The sequence below is a fragment of the Hemiscyllium ocellatum genome, chromosome 11 (assembly GCF_020745735.1).
Source record: "Hemiscyllium ocellatum isolate sHemOce1 chromosome 11, sHemOce1.pat.X.cur, whole genome shotgun sequence".
NCBI lineage: Eukaryota > Metazoa > Chordata > Chondrichthyes > Orectolobiformes > Hemiscylliidae > Hemiscyllium > Hemiscyllium ocellatum.
In genome coordinates this window covers 55485801-55506486 of record NC_083411.1, presented here as the reverse complement: position 1 = coordinate 55506486, position 20686 = coordinate 55485801, and the positions used below count along the sequence as shown (strand labels likewise).

The window sequence follows — 20686 nt, the reverse complement described above, 5'->3', positions numbered from 1 at the left end:
TGAATTCTCCATTGTATCCATAGTCCCACTATTTATATTTCAGTGTATTCTATCAGAAATGTAGTTAAAGAAAGCATTTTAAGTTAAAGATTGTTCATAAATGATAAACCAAAGCAAGGTGTATGTAGTGTGTGCACTTGTCAAACCCAGAGCCTCTTTTGTTGGAATATATTTCTCCTGTCCAATGCTTGTAGCTCTAGGATTCAGTGCTAAGGTGGTGATCATTACAAAAGAATCTCTCAGTAACTTTACTGAATTTGATTTGCTTCCTGTTAAACGTGTTATCAAGGGTCTTGGGCTTAAACAGTGTTGTCTGGCTGGATCTTAAGAACTGTTTAGCAGAATATATAGAATGGAGTTCCCACCTGTGTAGAAAACCTCACTGCAATCCCAATTTAAATACATGCCAAACATTGGAGGCAGGGTTTGTAAGAACCAAATATGTAAAACTAAGTATGGTCTGAGTTATGACTTGTACTCTTTTGGATGTATTTCAATCTCCAATGTGTTCATGGTCACATCCAGAATGTGTAAAGCTGACGTCTTCATTAGACTTCACTCTGCTTTAATCTGGGCTGTGGGAGACTGCTTATAGGAAGGCATCTTTACCCTTTGTATCTGAACTCTGGACTTACACTGGAGCTTTAGTGCGATTGTTTACCAGAAATGTTTCTGATGCTGATGTCTTTGTGTAAACATTGGTTACCATGAGGGACTCTCCTTCTCAACCTTTCCCCTTGTCTGAGGTTCAAGTTAAACCACTACCATTACAGAAAGCCCTAATAGAGCTAGAGAGTCATGGAGATGTACAGCACAGAAACAGACTCTCCAACTCATCCATGCTGATCAGATATCCTAACCTAATCTAGTACCATTTGCCAGCGCTTAGCCCTATATCTCTCTAAACCCTTCCTATTCATATACCTATCCAGATGCCTTTTAAATGTTGTAATTGTACCAGCCTCCACCACTTCCTCTGACAGCTCGTTCCATACATTCACCACCCTCTGCGTGAACACGTTGCTTCTTCAATCCCTTTTATATCTTTCCCCTCTCACTCTAAATTTATGCCCTCTAGTTCTGAACCCCCCCCCCAACAATAGAAAGACTGCATTGTGAATCTTTTTATTTCTTTATTTCTTATTTTCCTAACATATACTGTGTATATCTGTCATGTTCTGTAACTTATTTCTTTATTTTCTCTAATTTTATACCTGAGATTTATACCTAGGTATTTTGTACTTAAGGTGCCACTGTGTCTTGGTGACATTGTACACTTTTCACTGCACTCCAGTACTTTTGTAACTTGAGCACACATGACACTGAACCTAATTCTAATTCACCAGTCACCTCTCTTTCTCAAATGAGAGAGCAGTCCCATGGGGCTTGTCAGATCGTGGCAATTTTATTTTTAACATCGAACTACAATCTGAGTGAGATAGACGGACTGGATCAGATTGGGATGTCTGGTCAGTGAGGACAAGTTGGACAAAAGGGTCTGGTTCCAGGCTGTACAACTCTTATGAGTCTTATGTGTTGCTGTTAAGTTCAAGCCTGTGATCCCGGAAAATAATATTCTGTGCCAGGAGCTTAATTTTGCAGGTTTTAGTCAAGTGTCCTTTTTTTCTGCATTGGACCCATATTGCTTTAATATTTGTCAAATTGTTTATTGCAGGGAATGTGGTAACACTGTTACAGTGACTGTCCTGCGAAATACCCCTGTAAGTACAATCTTTCGACTTTTAAAAGCAGAGCTTTCCAATGCTACTCATGGTCATCAGTTCGATTCCAGCCTCGGGCGACTGTCTGTGTGAAGTTTCCATATTAACTTATTAAATTGCCCGTAGTGTTCAGGGATGTGTGGGTTAAGTGCATTAGTCAGGGGAAATGTAGAGTTATATGGTAGGGGAATGGGTCTGGGTGGGATACTCTTCAGAGGGTCGGTATGGACCTGTTGGGCCAAATGACCTGTTTCTACACTGTCGGGATTCTATGGGTTTATTCACAACTCGTTTGCAGTCCAGGAGAGATTCACTCGACGTGATTCAGATTCATTCCCAAATACTTTAGTCTGGCATTTGCAATGGCAGTTTGAATGACATGCCTTAGATGGAGAGGCTAGACAGGATGGGCTTGTATCCCGTGGAGTTTTGAAGACTTATTAGTGAAATAACTAACAGATATAACAAATCTATAGATGGGATGGATGCTGACATTTACAGTGAGCACTTGATCTTGGACACGGGAACAGGAGCAGGCTATTTGGCCTGTTCCTTCAGTCAGCTGTACCTCATCTCTGAGTATTCCAATAAAAATCTATCAAACTTCAAATGACCCTGTTTCCTTAGCATTAAGAGAACTAGATGTCTTGAAGTAAGCTTGCAGAAAGCCACCTGACTCTGAACAGGATGGTGCTTTATGTTCAATTAAGTTGATGGGGCTTGATGAGACTGTACACTGCTCAAATTTTGACACAAATTCAACCAGCTCACGTCAGAAGGGTTTGATTCATGCTTCAGTGGCCATTTGTCTTGTGTGATGTGTTATCAAGCTACATAATCAAAGAAGTTTCCAGGCTTCATGCAGGATACAAACGAAGATTTGATCATTAATCTCAGCATATCCTAAAGTGGAGCAGCACCCATCAACTAGACCTCCAGCTCTCTCTATCTAGTTAGATGTACATGCTATTACGGGGATATTGGATGAGCTTCAGTGCAAGACTGAGGCAAGCACTAGACTTTTAGAGTTGAATTATTAAACTGAGATGCCATGTCCTCTTTCAGATGGATACAAAAGGTCACGTGGCACAATTTGAATGGTTTATTGCAAAGGGAATTAACTGCAAGAGGAGGGAGATTATACATTAATTTTACAGGGCTTCGGGGAGACCACATCTGGAGTACTGTATACAGTGTTGGTCACTGTACTTATGGAAGGATGTTAACGCATCAGAAGCAGTTCAGAGAAGGAATACCTGGAATAAGTGGATTGCCTTAGATGGAGAGGCTAGATAGGATGGGCTTGTATCCCGTGGAGTTTTGAAGAGTTATAAGTGAATTAACTAAAACATCTAAGATCTCAAGGGGTCTTGAACGGGTGAATGCTGAAAGAATTCAGGTTTCCTCTGTGAGAGAATCTGAGAACTGGAGATCATTATTTTAAAATGGGGGGGGCACCCATTTAAAACAAAGATGAGAAAACCCTTTTTCTCTCAAAGGGTTGTGGGCCTTTAGAATTCCCTTCCTCACGAGGTAGTGGATGCAGAGTATTTAAATATTTTTTAAGGCAGAGATAGACAGATTCCTGATGACTGAGGAGTTGAAAGATTATCAGGGAGATACAGGAATGTAGAGTTGAGGTTAAAATCAAGAGGAGGCATGATGGCTCAGTGGTTAGCAGTGCTGCCTCACAGGGCCAGGAACCTGGGTTCGAATCCAGTCTTGGGTGACCATGTGGAGTTTGCACAATCTCCCTGTGTCTGTGTGGGTTTCCTCCTGGTGCTCTGGTTTACTCCCACAGTCCAAAGATGTGTAGGTCAGGTGAATTGGTAGTGCTAAATTACCCATTGTATTCAGGGATGTGTAGGTTAGGTGAATTGGTAGTGCTAAATTGCCCATTGTATTCAGGGGTGTGTAGGTTAGGTGAATTAGTCAGGGATTACTGTTGGAGAGTGGGTCTGGGTAAGTTACACTTTGGAGGGTTGGTGGGTGGACTTGTTGGGCTGAAGGGCCTGGATCCTACAATAAAATCAGAACAGCCGTGATTTTATTGAAGAGCGAAGTAGGCTCATAGGCCTACTCTCTTGATCCTTGTTTGTATGTTCGTATTTTAGGTTACAATCAAACTTTTGGAACTCAGAACATCAGTGCAGGGCTTTCCCAATTGCCACACATTGTCAACACAAAACGCCAAAGCTGTTGTTTAAGTGCCATGGTTTCTGTTTGTGTACAGGGGCCCAAGTCATCATTTATTACTGAAGAAAAGCGAGCCAGATTGAAAAGCAACCCAGTCAAAGTACACTTTGCTGAGGAAGTGATCGTCAATGGCCAAATACAGGTTTGTGCCTTCCACAGGCATTTAGCCCACTGACTAGTTCAGCCAGATTATAATTAATCTGATTTGCTCCCAGTATGTTCTGGACTGGGTAACTTGTATTTTTCTATAAAACACTAGGTGCCTTATTGGTTTTATGCTTCCTGAGGGCCTGAATAATGTTGATTGTGGCGAGCGTTGGTGAAACTTGAGTCCCATACTAGTATTTTAGAATTAAACAAAGCTAATTACATAGGGAAATCGACAGATTTGGCCCAGTGGGCCATGCGGAAAGACTAAAATGTAGGACTATTGATGAACATTAAAGGAGATATTTAATTCCTCCAACTAAAATATATTTAGAAAGGAAGAAAAGAATATAAGAGGGTTAAATGCATCCATAGCTAACTAAGGAAGTTAAAGATAACATAAGGGCAAAAACTAAGGCATGCCATATTGCAAAGAGCAGTGGCAGGCTGGAGGATTGGGAAACTTTTAAAGACCAGCAAAGGGTGATTCAAAAGTAATAAAAAGAATGAAGGTTAATTATGAAAGAAAACTAGCTCAAAATATAAAAACAGACAGCAAATAATTTTATCAGTATATAAAAAGGAGAGTAGCTAAGATGAATGTTGGCCCTTTCGAGGTCGAGGAATTAATAGTGGGGAGCACAGAAATGGCAGAGACTCTAAATCAATATTTTACCTCAGTTTGCACAGTGGAAGACACTGAAACCATCCCAATTGTAACAGGTAATGCAGAGATTATAGAAAAGGTAGAATTTGTAGCAATCACCATCAATAGGGAGAAAATTCTGAGCAAAGTATTGGGATTAAAGGCAGACAAGTCCCCAGGATCTGATGACCTATACCCTATAGTCTTAAAGGAAGTGACAGCGGGGATAGTGGATACATTAATTATAGTATTCCAAAATGTCCTGGAATCTGGAAAGGTTCTAGTGGTTGGAAAATTGCTAATGGAAGACAATAGTTCAAAACGGGAGGGAAATAGAAAGTAGGAAACCACAGAATGGTTAGTTTATTGTCTGTCATTGGGAAATTGTTTGAATTCAATATTAAGTGGTATTACATTTGTAAAGTAAAAACAAACCACCACAGTCAGTGTGGTTTGATGAAGAATAATTCATTTTCTTTGTGAAGATTAATTCATTTAATTTGCTAGAACTCTTTGAAGATGTAACAAGTGAAGTGGGTAATGGAGGTCCTGTAGATGTAGTATATCTGGACTTCTGGAAAGCATTTGATAAGGTGCCACACATAACTGGTCTGTGGTTTCCTACTTCTGCCTCCCTCCAGATAATGTGGAACTGGAAGGAACCTGTGTGTCTTCCACATCAGGTTATTAAAAACAGTTTGTGCTCCAGACATGTGTGGACTTTGGATCCCCTGATACTTCATACCATGGTGCCAACTCTCAGTTATGCCACTACTTTTTTGGATGCCCAGAACAAAATTTAGTGCCCTCCAACTAGCCACGTTTTGAGGCCTTCTTTCACTAATCTGAAGTAACTGTATGTCCTTCATTAGATCTACCAACTCTACTTCGGGCAGCACAGTGGCTCAATGGTTAGCACTGCTGCCTCACAGCACCAAAGTCCCAGGTTTGATTCCAGCCTTGGTCGATTGTCTGTGTGGAGCTTGCATGTTCTCCCCGTGTCTGTGTGGGTTTCCTCTGGGTGCTCCGGTTTCCTCCCACAGTCACAAAGATGTGCAAGTCAGGTGTATTGGCCATGCTAAATTGCCCATAGTGTTAGGTGCATTAGTCAGAGAGGGATGGGTCTGGGTGAGTTACTCGTTGGAGGGTCATTGTGGACCGGTTGGGCCGAAAGGCCTGTTTCCACACTGTAGGGAATCTAATCTAAACCTAACACAAGGCCCTTAATAAGGCTGGAAATCTGAAACTTTAGGCATAAGAAGCACACTACCTTAACCCCACCCTGGACTCCTGATCTTCAGTGTAGTCCCTCCAAACCAGTTGCTTTGTTTGGCTTGGTCTCCGGACAAAACATAGAAAACTCCTATGGCTGTGATGGGGTTTTTTTTGGTTGTTTAATCCCAAAGGATTGGCTGAGCTTTTCTGTGGATGTGTGTGTGTGAGTGAACTTTGGAACAAAATGACAGCAAGAAGTTCATGAATACCTGGAGAGATTGGATCTGAAACTTCAGGAAGGATATTGGAGGCAAACTGTACATATCACTAAGCACAAACACAAAAACAGGTACACAGACACACACAGACACACACAGACACACAGACACACACACACACACATACACACACATGCACAAACGCAGACGCATGCAGACACAGATATAGACACACACACACACACACAAAGCACAGATACCGACACCCACACAGGCACACATATACAGACACATACAAACACACAGGCAAACACACACAAATGCATACACACACACAAACATACACAGAAACATATATATGCATGCACACACACATGCATACGCACAAATACATCCACACCTATATATTTTATATATGCGTACACACAATCTCTCTCTGCTGCCCCTCATTTTAGTATTTGTAACAAAGATAATGAGGAGTCTATTATGTTATTTTGCTTATCTGTTTTCATAAATAATCCTAGAATTTTGCGTTCTATCATTCCCACAGGGTAACTCGCTACTCTTAATGCCCGGTATTCTCAAGGTGTATTTGGAAAATGGACAGACCAAAGCCTTTCAATTTGAGAAAAATACAACAGTGAAGGTAATGACGGCTATAGGTGTTCTTTGTTCCTTGCTGTGAATTTTCCCGTTTGTTGATTTTGCTCAGCTTTGAATGTACTATTAATTTTAACCGTCTACTGGGGGTGGGGTAGGAGGGAGGGAGGAGGTGTTGGGGATAGGTTTGGTGGAGAGGGCAGTAAATGAGTGAAAACTTTTAATTCAGTTGTCAATGGATTAAAGTAGCATTAGTGACAAAGATATAGGAGAGAGATGATGGTGCTTTTTTTCTTTATTTCACGATTTTTGTCCTTAAAGTTTGTAACTAGGTAGAACTTTTATAGAATCCCTACAGTGTGGAAACAGGCCCTTTGACCCAACAAGTCCACACTGACCCTGTGAAGAGTATCCCATCCAGACCTATTCCCCTATACAATTACTTTACATTTCCCCTGACTAATCTACACATCCCTGAACACTGTGGGCAATTTAGCATGGACAATTTACCTAACCTGCACATCTTTGGATTGTGAGAGGAAACCAGAGCACCCGGAGGAAATCCACGTCAACACAGGGAGAAGATGCAAACCCCACACAGACAGTTGCCTGAGGCTGGAATCGAACCCAGTCCCTGGCGCTGTGAGGCAGCAGTGCTAACCACTGAGTCACCGTGCTGCACCTAACTTTGTACTTAACGTGGTGCCGTGTGTGGCAGCATCGTGACTTGTCACCATACTCCTGTACTTTTATACTTGAGTACACGTGACAATAAAACCTAAAATCTAACTCTGATTTAAAAACCAATTCTAGACCATTCATTCCTGTTTACAAATGTTACTTTCCATTGTCACAATTTTTGTTTATGCTTTATGAACACTAAATGTTGTAAATCAACATTTCCATTCAAGTGCCATAATGTTTTTACAAGCTGCAGCCACTAAGTGATTTCACTCAGTATGATGTGTAGTAAAGACTCAGGTTTGTTATCTAACCATGGAAGCTGCTCTGGGCAATCTAGTATTCATTAATATAAATAATAGTGAGATTGAATTGGATTTATCATTCTGATAAATGTTAGATTCAGCACCTTACCTTTAAACAGAGGTCTCCTCTGGGAGCACTGGTGAGACATAAACATCCAATAAATGACTGGTTCCAAATTCAAGGAACAGGCTGATTGACTGAAATGAGTTAGATTGTCTTGTCATACAGTCATGGAGTCATGCAGCACAGAAAGAGACCCTTCAGTCCAACTCAACCATGCTGACCAGATATCCCAATCTGATCTAGTCCCATTTGCCAACATTTGGCCCATACCCCTCTAATCTCTTCCTATTCATCTACCCATTCACATGCCTTTTAAATGTTGCAATTGTACCAGCCTGCAACACGTCCTCTGGCAGCTCATTCCATACATGCACCAGCCTCTGTGTGAAAAAGTTGCCTGTCAGGTCTCTGTCAAATCTTTTCCCCTTCACTTTAAACCTATGCCCTCTAATTTTAGATTCCCCTATCCTGGGAAAATGACCTTGACCAGTCATCCTATCCGTGCCCCTCCTGATTTCTATAAATCTCTATAGGGTCACCCCTCAGCCTCCGACACTCCAGGGAAAACAGCCCCAGCCTGTTCAGCCTCTCCATATAGCTCAAACCCTCCAACTCTGGCAACATCCTTTTTAACATTTTCTGAACCCTTTCAAGCTTAAGAATGTATTTCTTACAGCAAGGTGACCAGAATTGAATGTAGTATTTTATAAGTTGCTTCACCAGTTTCCTGTACAGTTGCAACATGACCTCTCAATTCCTATATTCAATGCACTGACCAATGCACTGACAAACATGCCAACTGCCTTCTTCACCACCCTGTCTACCTGCAACTCCACTTTCAAGGAACTATGCACTTATACTCCTAAGCATCTTTGTTCAGTAGCACTCCCCAGGACCTTACCATTAAGTGTATAAGTCCTGCCCTGATTTGCCCTATCAAAATGCAGCACCTCACATTTATCTAAATTAAACTCCATCTGCCATTCCTCGGCCCATTGACCCATCTGATCAAGATCCTATTGTATTCTGAGATAACCTTCTTCACTATTACTACATCACCAATTTTTGTTTCATTAACATCCTGTTTTGCCCAGTGAAACCTTGTCATTTAATCTCTCCTGCCTTCCATCACAGACCTTTCCTTTTTCTCTTTCACCACTCACTGCTCTCTGTCTGCAATATTCATTTTGAACCTGTTACATCTCCAACTCTCTCTAATTCTGAAATACGCTCTTCATTAATGCTGAAACTTTAATTTTGTTTCTCTCTCCATAGATGCAGTCTGACCAGTTTATTATTTCCAGCTTTTTCTATTTTTTATTTCAGAGTCTCAGTATTCTGATCTGCCCCTTATATTAACATGATTTTTATTAACAACATCAATGACAACAATCTGCATTTAGAGAGTGCATTTACTCAGGTGTTTCACAGGACATTTATGAAACCAAAATTGACACAAATCATATAAAGAGATACTAGGATAAATGATAAAACTCTTAGTGAAAGCGATGTGTCTTAAAGGAGGTGAAAGGAATGGAAAGGCAGGGAAATGCTGAACTTGGCTATCAGCGATGGAATGTTTAAAGTCAGGGAGTTGAATGAGGCCAGAATTTGAAGAATGTAGATGTCTTGGAGGATGGTAGTAGTGGAGGACACACAGAAATAAGGATGGTCAAGAAAATGGAGGGTTTTGAAATGAAGGATAATGGTCAAGTCAATGTACACCAAAGAGACAGAGTTCAGGTGAACAGGAACCTGTAAGTTAAATGTAGACAACAGATTTTTGGCTAAGCTATCATCTATGAAGGGTGGGGGATGGGACACCGGGCAGGAATTCGGACCTCAATATAATTAAGTTGCAGTAGAGTGTTTCAGCAATAGATGAGTCGAGGATGGAGTCAGGCAATAGTATTGAGGTGGGATATAGGCAGTCTTAGTGATGATGTGGATTTGTGGTAGGATCTCTGGTCAAATGTGGTTCCCAGGTTGCAAAGTCTGGTTCAGCCTCAGCTAGTTGAGAGCGAGGTGGAATTGGTAACTAGAGAACACAGCAGGACTTGAAGATAATAGCTTTAGTCTTTCTGGTATTCAGTTTGAAGAAATCTTCTCTCATCAGTACTGAATGTGAATCCAAAGTCTGACAGTCTGAAGACATTGGAGGTTGGAATGGAATCATAGTTCAAAAATTTCTTTAAGAATTTAATTTGGTTATGAACTGAAAGAGCAAGATTGATTATACTGTAGCCATCTGGTAATCTGTGAAATGAGCAAACTTTGAGGTACAATACTGACCACGTTTCAGAAGTAGCTCTTTAGCATTAAGCACTTTGGAACATCTTTTGGTGATAAAAATGTGTTGTCCTCATGCTGTCGATTTCTTTAATGCACATGAACAGTATACAAAAGCAACCGAATCTGCAGAATAGCAAACAAAACATAGAACAAAAATTATTGATGTAAGCTTGTCGGTCAACACTTGATTTTTAATCTGATTTTCAAGGTAATATCCAAAGTCTTGTATTCACTGCGTAATGGATGAAAGCATTTATCCACTAAAGGCCAAATTCTGCAGTGAGGATTGTCAAGATTCATGGATGATAACTGAAATAAGTCAACTCCGAAAATGCTTTTCCATTTTTGCAAATCAATGTATCCAGCAATTAAAAAAGCTTTCAAAAGCTTTTAGACATTGACAGAACAGGACAGACAATAGATGTTGGAAAGGGAAGCAAGAACGACTGCTAATTACAATGGGCTCTGTTCCTGCCAATGGCAGAGGTACTGGGAGATATGGTAACCCCCTCGACCTTTATGTCTGGTCACCAATTAGTTCTAGTCAAGAAAGTCCATGGGCAACCTATTCAATCTGCTAAGGTCTTAAGTAATCAATTATTGGCCACTGATGAGCGTCAAATGACCACCTTCGATGTCTCTCTCTTTACATTCCTGCTGGTGTTGGTTTCCCTGGAAAACCAGGGCGACCTCGCTGCCGGATTGGGAGGGGGGATCTCCAGTTACCCCAAATGGCATCTACCTCTAAACTCCCTGACCATCCCCCATTGCCTTCCCACACTGTGACAAGAAGATAAAGAAGACTTGTGTTATTACAGCTGGATCTGATGATGAGTAGGACTTGCCTGACTTCAGGACTCAAAGGCTGCTAGCCTCTGATTGGCAGGCAGTTTTTGACAACCCAAGATACTAGCATTGAGCCCAATGAAGGGCCAGGAAACTCGCCCAGGCTTACCAAGTCAGCTCTGACTGTCTTCTCAGCCAAGGGCAGGGGTACATTACTCACCACCGAAAGCCAGTGTGAGAAAAAAGAGGAACTTCATGCCCTCTGAGTCGATATATTAGGCACCAGGATTGTGAATGGTGCATAGGTTTGGACAATTTATAGAGCAAGAGATGTAGTGAGTGGATGGAGGAGGGGGTTTGGACAACGGGTGGAGAAGGGGTTTGGGAGGGTGGGTGAAGAAGGGGGTTGGGAGGGTGGGTGAAGAAGGGGGTTGGGAGGGTGGGTGATGAATGGGTTTGAGAGAGAGTGGACAAGGGGTTTGGGACAGTAGGTGGAGAAGAGGGCTGGGAGAGTGGGTGGAGAAGGGGTTTGGGAGAGTGGGTGGAAAAGGAGGCTGGGAGAGTGGGTGAAGAAGGGGGTTGGGAGAGTGGGTGGAGAAGCGTGCTGGCAGAGTGGGTGAAGAAGGGAGCTGGGAGAGTGGGTGGAAAAGGGGGGTGGGAGAGTGGGTGAAGAAGGAGGCTAGGAGAGTGGGTGGAGAAAGGGGCTGGGAGAGTGGGTGGAGAAGGGGTTTGGGAGAGTGGGTGGAAAACGGGGCTGGGAGAGTGGGTGAAGAAGGGGGTTGGGACAGTGGGTGGAGAAGGGGGCTGGGAGAGTGGGAGGAGAAGGGGTTGGGAGGGTGGGTGAAGAAGGAGGTTCGGAGAGTGCGTGGAAAAGGGGGCTGGGAGAATGGGTGGAGAAGGGGGCTGGGAGAGTGGGTGGGGAAGGGAGTAGGGAGAGTGGGTGGAGCAGAAGGTTGGGAGAGTGGGTGGAAAAGGGGCTGGGAGAGTGGATGGAGATGGGGGTTGGGATGGTGGATGGGGAAGGGGGTTGGGAGAGTGGGTGGAGCAGAAGGTTGGGAGAGTGGGTGGAGAAGGGGGCTGGGAAAGTGGGTGGAGAAGAGGACTGGGAGGGTGGGTGGAGAAGGAGCTTTGGGAGAGTGGGTGGAGAAGGGGGCTGGGAGAGTAGGTGGAGAAGGGGGCTGGGAGAGTGGGAGGAGAAGGGGGTTGGGAGGGTGGGTGAAGATGGGGACTGGGAGAGTGGATGGGGAGGGAGGGGTTTGGGAGACTGGGTGTGAAAGGGAGTTGGAACAGTGGAGAAGGGCATTGGGAGAGTGGGTGGAGAAGAAGGTTGTGAGAGTGGGTGGAGAAGGGGACTGGGAGAGTGGGTGGAGCAGGGGCGGTGAGAGAGTGGGTGGAGAAGGGGTTTGGAAGAGTGGGTGGAGAAGGAGGCTGGAAGAGTGGGTGGAGAAGGGATTTGGGAGAGTGGGTGGAGAAGGGGGTTGGGATGGTGGATGGGGAAGGGAGCTGGGAGAGTGGGTGGGGAAAGGGCTTGGGAGAGTGGGTGGAGAAGGGGTTTGGTAGAGAGGGTGAAGACGGGGGCTAGGAGAGTGGGTGGAGAAGTGGGCTGGGAGAGTGGGTGGAGCAGGGGGCTGGGAGAGTGGGTGGAGCAGGGGGCTGGGAGAGTGGGTATAGAAGGGGCTTGGGAGAGTGGGTGGAGAAGGGGTTTGGGAGAGTGGGGGGAGAAGGGGTTTGGGAGAGTGTGTGGTGAAGGGGGCTGGGAGAGTTGTTGGAAAAGGGCATTGGGGGAGTGGGAGGAGAAGGAGGTTGGGAGAGTGGATGGGGGAGTGTGCTGGGAGAGTGGGTGGAGATGGGGGCTGGGAGAGTGGGTGAAGATGGGGGTTGGGAGAATGGGTGAAGACGGGGCGGTGAGAGAGTGGGTGGAGAAGGGGTTTGGGAGAGTGGGTGGAGAAGGAGGCTGGGAGAGTGGGTGGAGAAGGGGTTTGGTTGGGTGGGTGGAGAAGGGGGTTGGGAGAGTGGGTGGAGAAGGGGGTTGGGAGAGTGGGTGGAGAAGGGGGTTGGGAGAGTGGGTGGAGAAGGGGGTTGGGAGAGTGGATGTGAAAGGGGGTTGGAACAGTGGGAGAATGGCATTGGGAGAGTGGGTGGAGCGGGGGTTGGGATGGTGGATGGGGAAGGGAGCTGGGAGAGTGGGTGGGGAAAGGGCTTGGGAGAGTGGGTGGAAGAGAAGGTTGGGAGAGTGGGTGGAGAAGGGGACTGCGAGAGTGGTTGGAGAAGGGGGTTGGGAGAGTGGGTGGAGAAGGAGCTTTGGGAGTTTGGGTGGAGAAGGGGGCTGGGCAAGTGGGTGGAGAAGGGGTTTGGAAGAGTGGGTGGAGAAGGGGACTGAGAGAGTGGGTGGAGAAGGGGACTGAGAGAATGGGTGGAGAAGGGGTTTGGAAGAGTGGGTGGAGAAGATGACTGGGAGGGTGGGTGGAGAAGTGGGCTGGGAGCGTAGTTGGAGAAAGAGGTTGGGAGAGTGGGTGGAGAAGGGGGTTGGTAGAGTGGATGGGGAAGTGTGCTGGAGAGTGGGTGGAGAATTGGGGCTTGGAGAATGGGTGGAGAAGGGGGCTGGGAGAGTGAATAGGGAGGGTGGGTTTGGGAGAGTGGGTGGAGAAGGTATTCGAAGAATGGGTGGAGAAGGGGGCTGGGCGAGTGGATGGGGATGAGGGTTTGGGAGAGTGGATAGGGAAGGGGGTTTGGGAGAGTGGATGGGGATGGGGGTTTGGGTGAGCGGGTGGAGAAGGGGGCTGGGAGAGTGGGTGGAGAAGGGGGCTGGGAGAGTGGATGGGGAGGGTGGGTTTGGGAGAGTGTACGGGAAAGGGGGTTGGAACAGTGGAGTAGGGCAATGGGAGAGTGGATGGAGAAGGGGGTTGGGAAAGTGGGTGGGGAAGGGGGTTGTGAGTGTGGATGGGGAAAGAGGCTGGTAGAGTGGGTGGGGAAGGAGTTGGGAGAGTGGATGGAGAAGGGTGTTGGGAGAGTGGGTGGAGAAGGGTGCTGGGCGAGTGGGTGGAGAAGGGGGTTTGGGAGAGTGGGTGGAGTAGGGGGCAGGGAGAGTGGGTGGAGAAGGGGGTTGGGAGAGTGGGTGGAGAAGGGGGTTGGGAGAGTGGGTGGAGAAGGGGGCTGAGAGAATGGATGGAGACGGGGGTTTGGGAGAGTGGAATGTGGACGAGGCTTTGGGAACGTGTGTGGAGAAGGGGTTCGAAGAATAGGTGGAGAGGGGGGCTGGGAGAGTGGATGGGGAAGGGGGTTTGGGAGAGTGGATGGAGAAGAGGCTGGGAGGGTGGGTGGAGAAGAAGGTTGGGAGAGTGGGTGGAGAAGGGAGCTGGGAGAGTGGGTGGAGAAGGGGGCTGGGAGAGTGGATGGAGAAGGGGGTTGGTAGAGTGGGTGGGGATGGGGATTTGGGGGAGTGGGGGGTTTGGGAGAGTGGAAGGGGACGGGGGTTTGGGTGAGTGGGTGAAGAAGGGGCTTTGGGAGAGTGGTGGAGAAGGGGTTGGGAGAGTGTTTGGAGAAGGGGCTTGGGAGAGTGGGGGGAGAAGGGGGCTGAGAGAGTGAATGGGGACGGGGGTTTGGGAGTGTGGGTGAAGAAGGGGTTTGAAGAATGGGTGGAGAAGGGGGCTGGGAGAGTGAGTGGAGAAGGGGCTTTGGAAGAGTGTTTGGAGAAGGGGTTTGGGACAGTGGGTGGAGAAGGGGGCTGGGAGAGTGGGGGGAGAAGGGGGCTGGGAGAGTGGATGGGGATGGGGGTTTGGGAGTAGATGGGGATGGGGATTTGGGAGAGTGGATGGGGATGGGGGTTTGGGAGAGTGGATGGGTGGGGACGGGAGTTTGGGAGTGTGGATGGGGACGGGGGTTTGGGAGAGTAGGTGGGGATGGGAGTTTGGGAGAGGGTGGGGAAGGGGTTCGAAGACTGGGTGGAGAAGGGGGCTGGGAGAGTGGATGGGGACGGGGGTTTGGGAGTGTGGGTGGAGAAGGGATTTGAAGAATGGGTGGAGAAGGGGCTTTGAGAGAATGTTTGGAGAAGGGGTTTGGGAGAGTGGAAGGAGAAGGGGGCTGGGAGAGTGGATGGGGATGGGGGTTTGGGAGTAGATGGGGATGGGGATTTGGGAGAATGGATGGGGATGGGAGTTTGGGAGAGTGGATGGGGATGGGGGTTTGGGAGAGTGGATGGGGACGGGAGTTTGGGAGAGTGGAATGGGACGGGGGTTTGGGAGAGTGGATGGGGACGGGAGTTTGGGAGAGTGGAATGGGACGGGGGTTTGGGAGAGTGGATGGGGACGGGAGTTTGGGAGAGTGGATGGGGATGGGGGTTTGGGAGAGTGGATGGGGACGGGGGTTTGGGGGAGTGGGTGGAGAAGGGGTTCGAAGAATGGGTGGAGAAGGGGGTATGAATGTGGATGGAGGATGAGGTTGGGACACTGGATAGAGCAGGGGGTTCCCACAGCAATGGAGCAGCAGATGTAGACTGTGGATGGAACAGGGACTACAGACTTGGGCAGTGAGTAAGGCAGGATGTTAGGGATGATTTAACTCTTTTTCCTTCATATTTCTGCAGTGCTTATTATCATGTTGCTTCGGAGTCTTCTTAGATCGTAAGAACATAAGGAACAAGTGGAGAAGTAGGCCATTTAGCTCCCGGACTCCTATCCTGCCATTATGCAAGATCATGGCTGATCTGCTCCAGCCCTCAACTCCTGTTTCATGCTCACGTCTTAATATTTTAAATATCTACCTAGTGTTTCTTTAAATACTTTCAGGGATCTCAACTCCACAACTTGTGATCGAGAATTCAGATATTCACCTTGCTCCGGGAAAAGAAATTTTTTTCCATGTCATTCTGTAACTATGTCCCCTAGTTTGAGATTCCCCAACAAGTGGAAACATCTTCTCAACATCCAGCCTTTCACGTTCCCTGAGAATCCTATATGTTTCAATCAGGTCACCCCTCATTCTTCTACACTCGAGTGAATAATGGCCGAATCTGTTTAGCCGTTCCTGAGAACTCAACCTCTTCGTCCCAGGAATCAGCCAATAGGAGAGGATTTTAGATTAGATTACTTACAGTGTGGAAACAGGCCCTTCGGCCCAACAAGTCCACACCGACCCACCGAAGCTCAACCCACCCAGACCCATTCCCCTACACCAAACACTACGGGCAATTTAGCATGGCCAATTCACCTAACCTGCACATCTTTGGACTGTGGGAGGAAACCGGAACACCCGGAGGAAACCCACAGACACGGAGAGAATGTGCAAACTCCACACAGTCAGTCGCCTGAGGCGGGAATTGAACCCAGGTCTCTGCCGCTGTGAGGTAGCTGGGGATAGGTAATATGACCATATATCTTCAACAGGAAATTCAGAAAGGCAATAAGAAATTAATTTTGTTTTCCCTTTCTACTGAAATTTGAAAGGATATCATCCTCAGCCTGAAGTCAAAGTTATCCATCCGTTGTATTGAGCATTTTGCTCTGGTTTTGAAGGAACGATACACTATCAACAAGATCTATATCTTACATGATGATGAACTCATTGAGCAGGTACGTTGGGGTTTCTTTGAACTGTTTACATGAGGGAGTGATATCCTTGAGAGTTTGCAAGCTTTTATGTAGACAACTAAAGTTACCCACATGTACGTCTACAGAATGAAACCCTTAACCATCCTCTGTATCAGTTCTGAGGAAGGGTCACTGGACCCACCGGGTCACAATAACTCTGATTTCTCTTCACAAATGCTGCCAGACCTGCTGAGCTTTTCCAGCAACTTCTGTTTTTGCCTCTATATCTGTTGGCTTTGTTACCTAACATTGGACTGCTGTCCAAATCTGGCATTTTGAATAGTTTGTTCCATTTGCTGCAGCCTAAAGAAAAGTTCTGTTTTTGGAGACTTTGTAAATGGTATTTGAACAAAGCAGCATCTCTTGGCTTTATCAAATTCTGGTTCAGAAATGCTGATCAATATTACACAACATAGGATTGAAGAAGATGTCTCTCTGCATTACCTATGGTATTTCCTGGTAATCACTTTTCTGGGAAGGCAAATTGTACGTTCACTTTGGATAAAAAATTGGATTGGATATAGGAGTCAAACAGTCTTCTCACAACAATTCCAGGATATTGGTGAGGTCACACCTAAACGACTGTTTACAGTTTGGGTCCATCTACCAAAGGAAGGATGTAACAGCAGAAGAGGGGCTGTGACCAGTCAGATTGGTTCCTAGAATGAGGTGGTTGTCTTATGTTGGAAGGTTGAGTAAATGAATTCAGTGTTTCTTGAAGTTCAGAAGAATGCGAGGAGATAGAATGGAAATCCATGGGACTGTTCTTAATGTCCCATATAACATAAAATATGACAGGTAGCTGCCTTCCTGTCCACTCCAACCTGCTCCTGATAAAATGAAGGTACGTGAGTGAGTGCCAACATCAGCAACTGAACTGTATTTTTAAAAGAAATTAACAGGTATTTGGAATTGTTAACTTGATCTAAATATTACATTGGCAATGCCATGATATACTTGGCATGGGTCAGCTCTTTTCTTAAGCAGACTGGTTAAAAGATGGGAGGAAAGAGAGTGGTGGTCCATCCTTCTTCGGGTGGTGTGTCCACATCGAGAGCCTTCCCCTCGGCTGTCACTCCCCACCTTTGTAAGTTCCCACATGGCTGGTGAATCTCGCACATAGGGTCACTCACACTCTCAGAATGAGATGCTGCCCAAGTAGAACCGGGATGGAGAGTTGAGTTGTGAATCTTTGGAAAACTGTATTTTGGAGAGCTGAGGATGGTCTGACATTGAGCCTATTCAAGGTAAAGGGTGGCAGATTTTTGTGTTCTAAAATAACAAAGGGATATGGAGATAGTACAGGAAGGTGAAGTTAAGGTACATGTTAATTATAATTTTGTTGAATGGTGGAGCAAATGGCCTGCCCCAGTTCCTAATGCTTATATTTCATCTGTTCAACTGCAAAATGTATGTAAAAATTGATTCAGCATGGAAATAACAAATTTTATTGAGACTGCTAAAAATAGCATTGCATTGCAAGTAATTAAAGAACTTGGGGATTGGGCCTCTATTTAACAAAAGGAAGCCTGGGCTGATATCAACAAATTTATCCAGAGAAGTCCCCCTCCTCTGTATCACAACACCACCCAGTGCGAAATGTTTCTTGTTAAAACATAAGCTTAAAGAATTTTTTTTGTTGATTATTTCCACAGTGTGACAATAAGAAGGTATTTCCTGATATAAATGTTTTCTACCTTGTCACAGGTGGTCCAGAAGCGAGAGCCCCGTGATTATAGGTGTCTCTTCAGGGTTTGTTTCCTGCCAAGAGATCCACTTGTACTTTTACAAGATGATCCAGTTACTTTTGAATACCTCTACTCACAGGTATCTATTTGACATGAAGGATCATGGTAAGCCCCTTATAACAATCATGACTGACCACACCAAAAAAGGTTCTGTTTCCCAAGAGCGATAAAGCTGGAGGACATATTCTGCGCTTAAAGTGGAATATATTCAAAACTAATATGCTGAAGTACATTAGGGAAGATTATGACCTCGTGCTAATATCACTGGACTATTAATCCAGAGACCCAGCTAATGTTTTAGGAGCCTCGGAACAAATCCTGCCACTGCAGATGGTGGAATTTGAATTATCTGGAATTAAGGGTCAAATGTTGATTGTTAGGAAAAACTCATCCAGTTCACTGAAATCCTTCAGGGAAGGAAACTACATACATATGACCCAGACCCACAGCAATGTGGTTGACTCTGAAACCACCCTCTGGGTAATTGAGGGATATGGTCAGCGATACCCTCATCCCCTAAATGAATTTTAAAAATATTTCGATGAGGACATTGTGGAACATACCTCGAAGGGAATGGAGTAAATCAGCTTGGGCAATTCACACAAAAATTAAATAGATTACTTTCAGACAATAGCAATTTTGGATAAGTCATATAAACATGACATTTGATAAGTGTGGCTGGTCTAGGAGAAATGGGTGACTTTGTATCTGCCAAAATCCCCACCTCCAGTGGTTTTGCACACCTGTCTGCATCTGTTGTAGATTAATAGTTAGGGATGAATTACCGTGATTAGTTAATAGTAATATTATCATTGTACAATTAATATAGCAAGATTGCAGATGGTGAACTAGATGGACTTCATTTTCATACATCCAGCAATTTCGGTATTTGTGAGATGTTCTGTATTCATGGTTAAAATTATAGTTGACATGTGAGGATTGGCAATTTGAGTTTTGTAGCAGCTAGAGAAAGTGAGGTGGTTCTCTGCAGAGCAGAGAAAATTAAGGGGAGATTTAATACGGGTGTCTATAAATACAAGCGGCTTTGACTGAGTAAATGAAAAGAAACTGTTTTCATTATTTTCACTTTGGTTCCTAACCTGAAGGCACTGGTTTAAGGTCAAAGAACAGTGGGCAGATGAGCAATGTTCCCTCTCAGAGGTCCTGTAGATTTCAATGACTTCCGGTTCTGGAAGATCCTGAAGGAATTTCAGGATTCCATGCAGCAGAAAAATAATTTATGAGAAAGGAGGTGAAAGTTTATATTCAGTGTGTTATAATCTGAAATTCACTGCCTGAAAAAGAATGGTGGATGTAGGTTTGACAGTAAGATTTGTTTAGTGTTTGTAGATAATTTCTGCTCAACCTGTTTTTTAAATTAATTCATGGGATCAGGGCATCACTGACTAGGCTAACAATTGTTACCCATTCCGAATTGTCCAGATGGCAGTTAAAAGTCAAACCACATTGCTGTGGGTCTGGAGTCACATGTAGGCCAGACGGTAAGGATGGCAGACTCCTTCTCTAAGGAATGTTTGTGACCTAGATGAGTTTTTCACCAACAATGGTTCACTGTTATCATTAGACTTTAATTCCAGATTTTTATTGAATTCCAGTTTCCAGCATCTACCATGGTGGGATTCAAACCCAGGTCCCCAGAACATTACCTGGGTCTCTGGGTTAAGAGTCCAGTTGTACCACTAAATGATCACCCTCCTTCAGAGCTCAGAGGTGTTTTTACACACCTCTGGAGCAGATGGGACTTACAGCCAAAACTCCTAGCTCAAAGGTAGGGACATTGCCACTGTACCACAGAGCCTTTGATTAGTTTTGGATACGTAGTTGCAAAGAAAATATGTAGAGCTACAAGGAAAGAACTAGGGTGTTGGTTTAACTGGACAGATCGTTCAAAGAACCAGCAGCAACACAATGCACTTCGAAGCCAAGACAGACAAAGCTATGGACCAAGTGCTGGAAAAGGGGTTTTTGACAAGCGCATACTTGATGGACCAAGGGGCACTTTTCTGTTGCATAGTTTTATTCTATTCTGTAATTTTGTGAAAGCATTTGTAAGTGGTGGCAATTTGTGTGGATATTTTCTAGATTGCTGTGTGATGCCTTTAGTAATCTCTTTTACAGAGTTGCAATGATGTGCTGCTGGAGAGGTTTGCGATGGAGATGAAATACAGCACTGCTATCCGTCTCGCAGCACTGCAAATTCAGGAATGCATCCTCAGCTCCAACCATTCTGAGAAAGTCTCCATGAAGTACATTGAGTGAGTCAATACATTGGGCAGATTGAACTGGGCAATGCTTCAGCTGTACCTCACACCACACTATGTTCGCACAGCACTATATGGACTTCTTGATAGCAAGACCCCTGTTTCATAAGCCATCACATCAGTCAGACACTTTCTTAGTGAGCTGCTTTATTGGCAAATCTTCCCATTAGTGTGATCCTTCATTAGCTAGTCTTCCTTTT

At 45.1% G+C, this 20686-nt stretch overlaps 1 protein-coding gene across 1 annotated transcript in view; it reads left to right on the top strand.

The window, feature by feature from the left end:
* LOC132820008 (sodium- and chloride-dependent neutral and basic amino acid transporter B(0+)-like) overlaps positions 1-20484 on the top strand; it is a 207459-nt gene extending 186975 nt beyond the window's left edge. Inside the window, exons 15-19 of the mRNA XM_060831935.1 lie at positions 3955-4059; positions 6694-6789; positions 16313-16438; positions 18164-18283; positions 20344-20484. Coding sequence (XP_060687918.1) covers positions 3955-4059; positions 6694-6789; positions 16313-16438; positions 18164-18283; positions 20344-20484 — 588 coding nt within the window. The remainder of the gene's footprint in view (positions 1-3954; positions 4060-6693; positions 6790-16312; positions 16439-18163; positions 18284-20343) is intronic.
* The last annotated feature ends 202 nt before the right edge of the window (positions 20485-20686 follow it).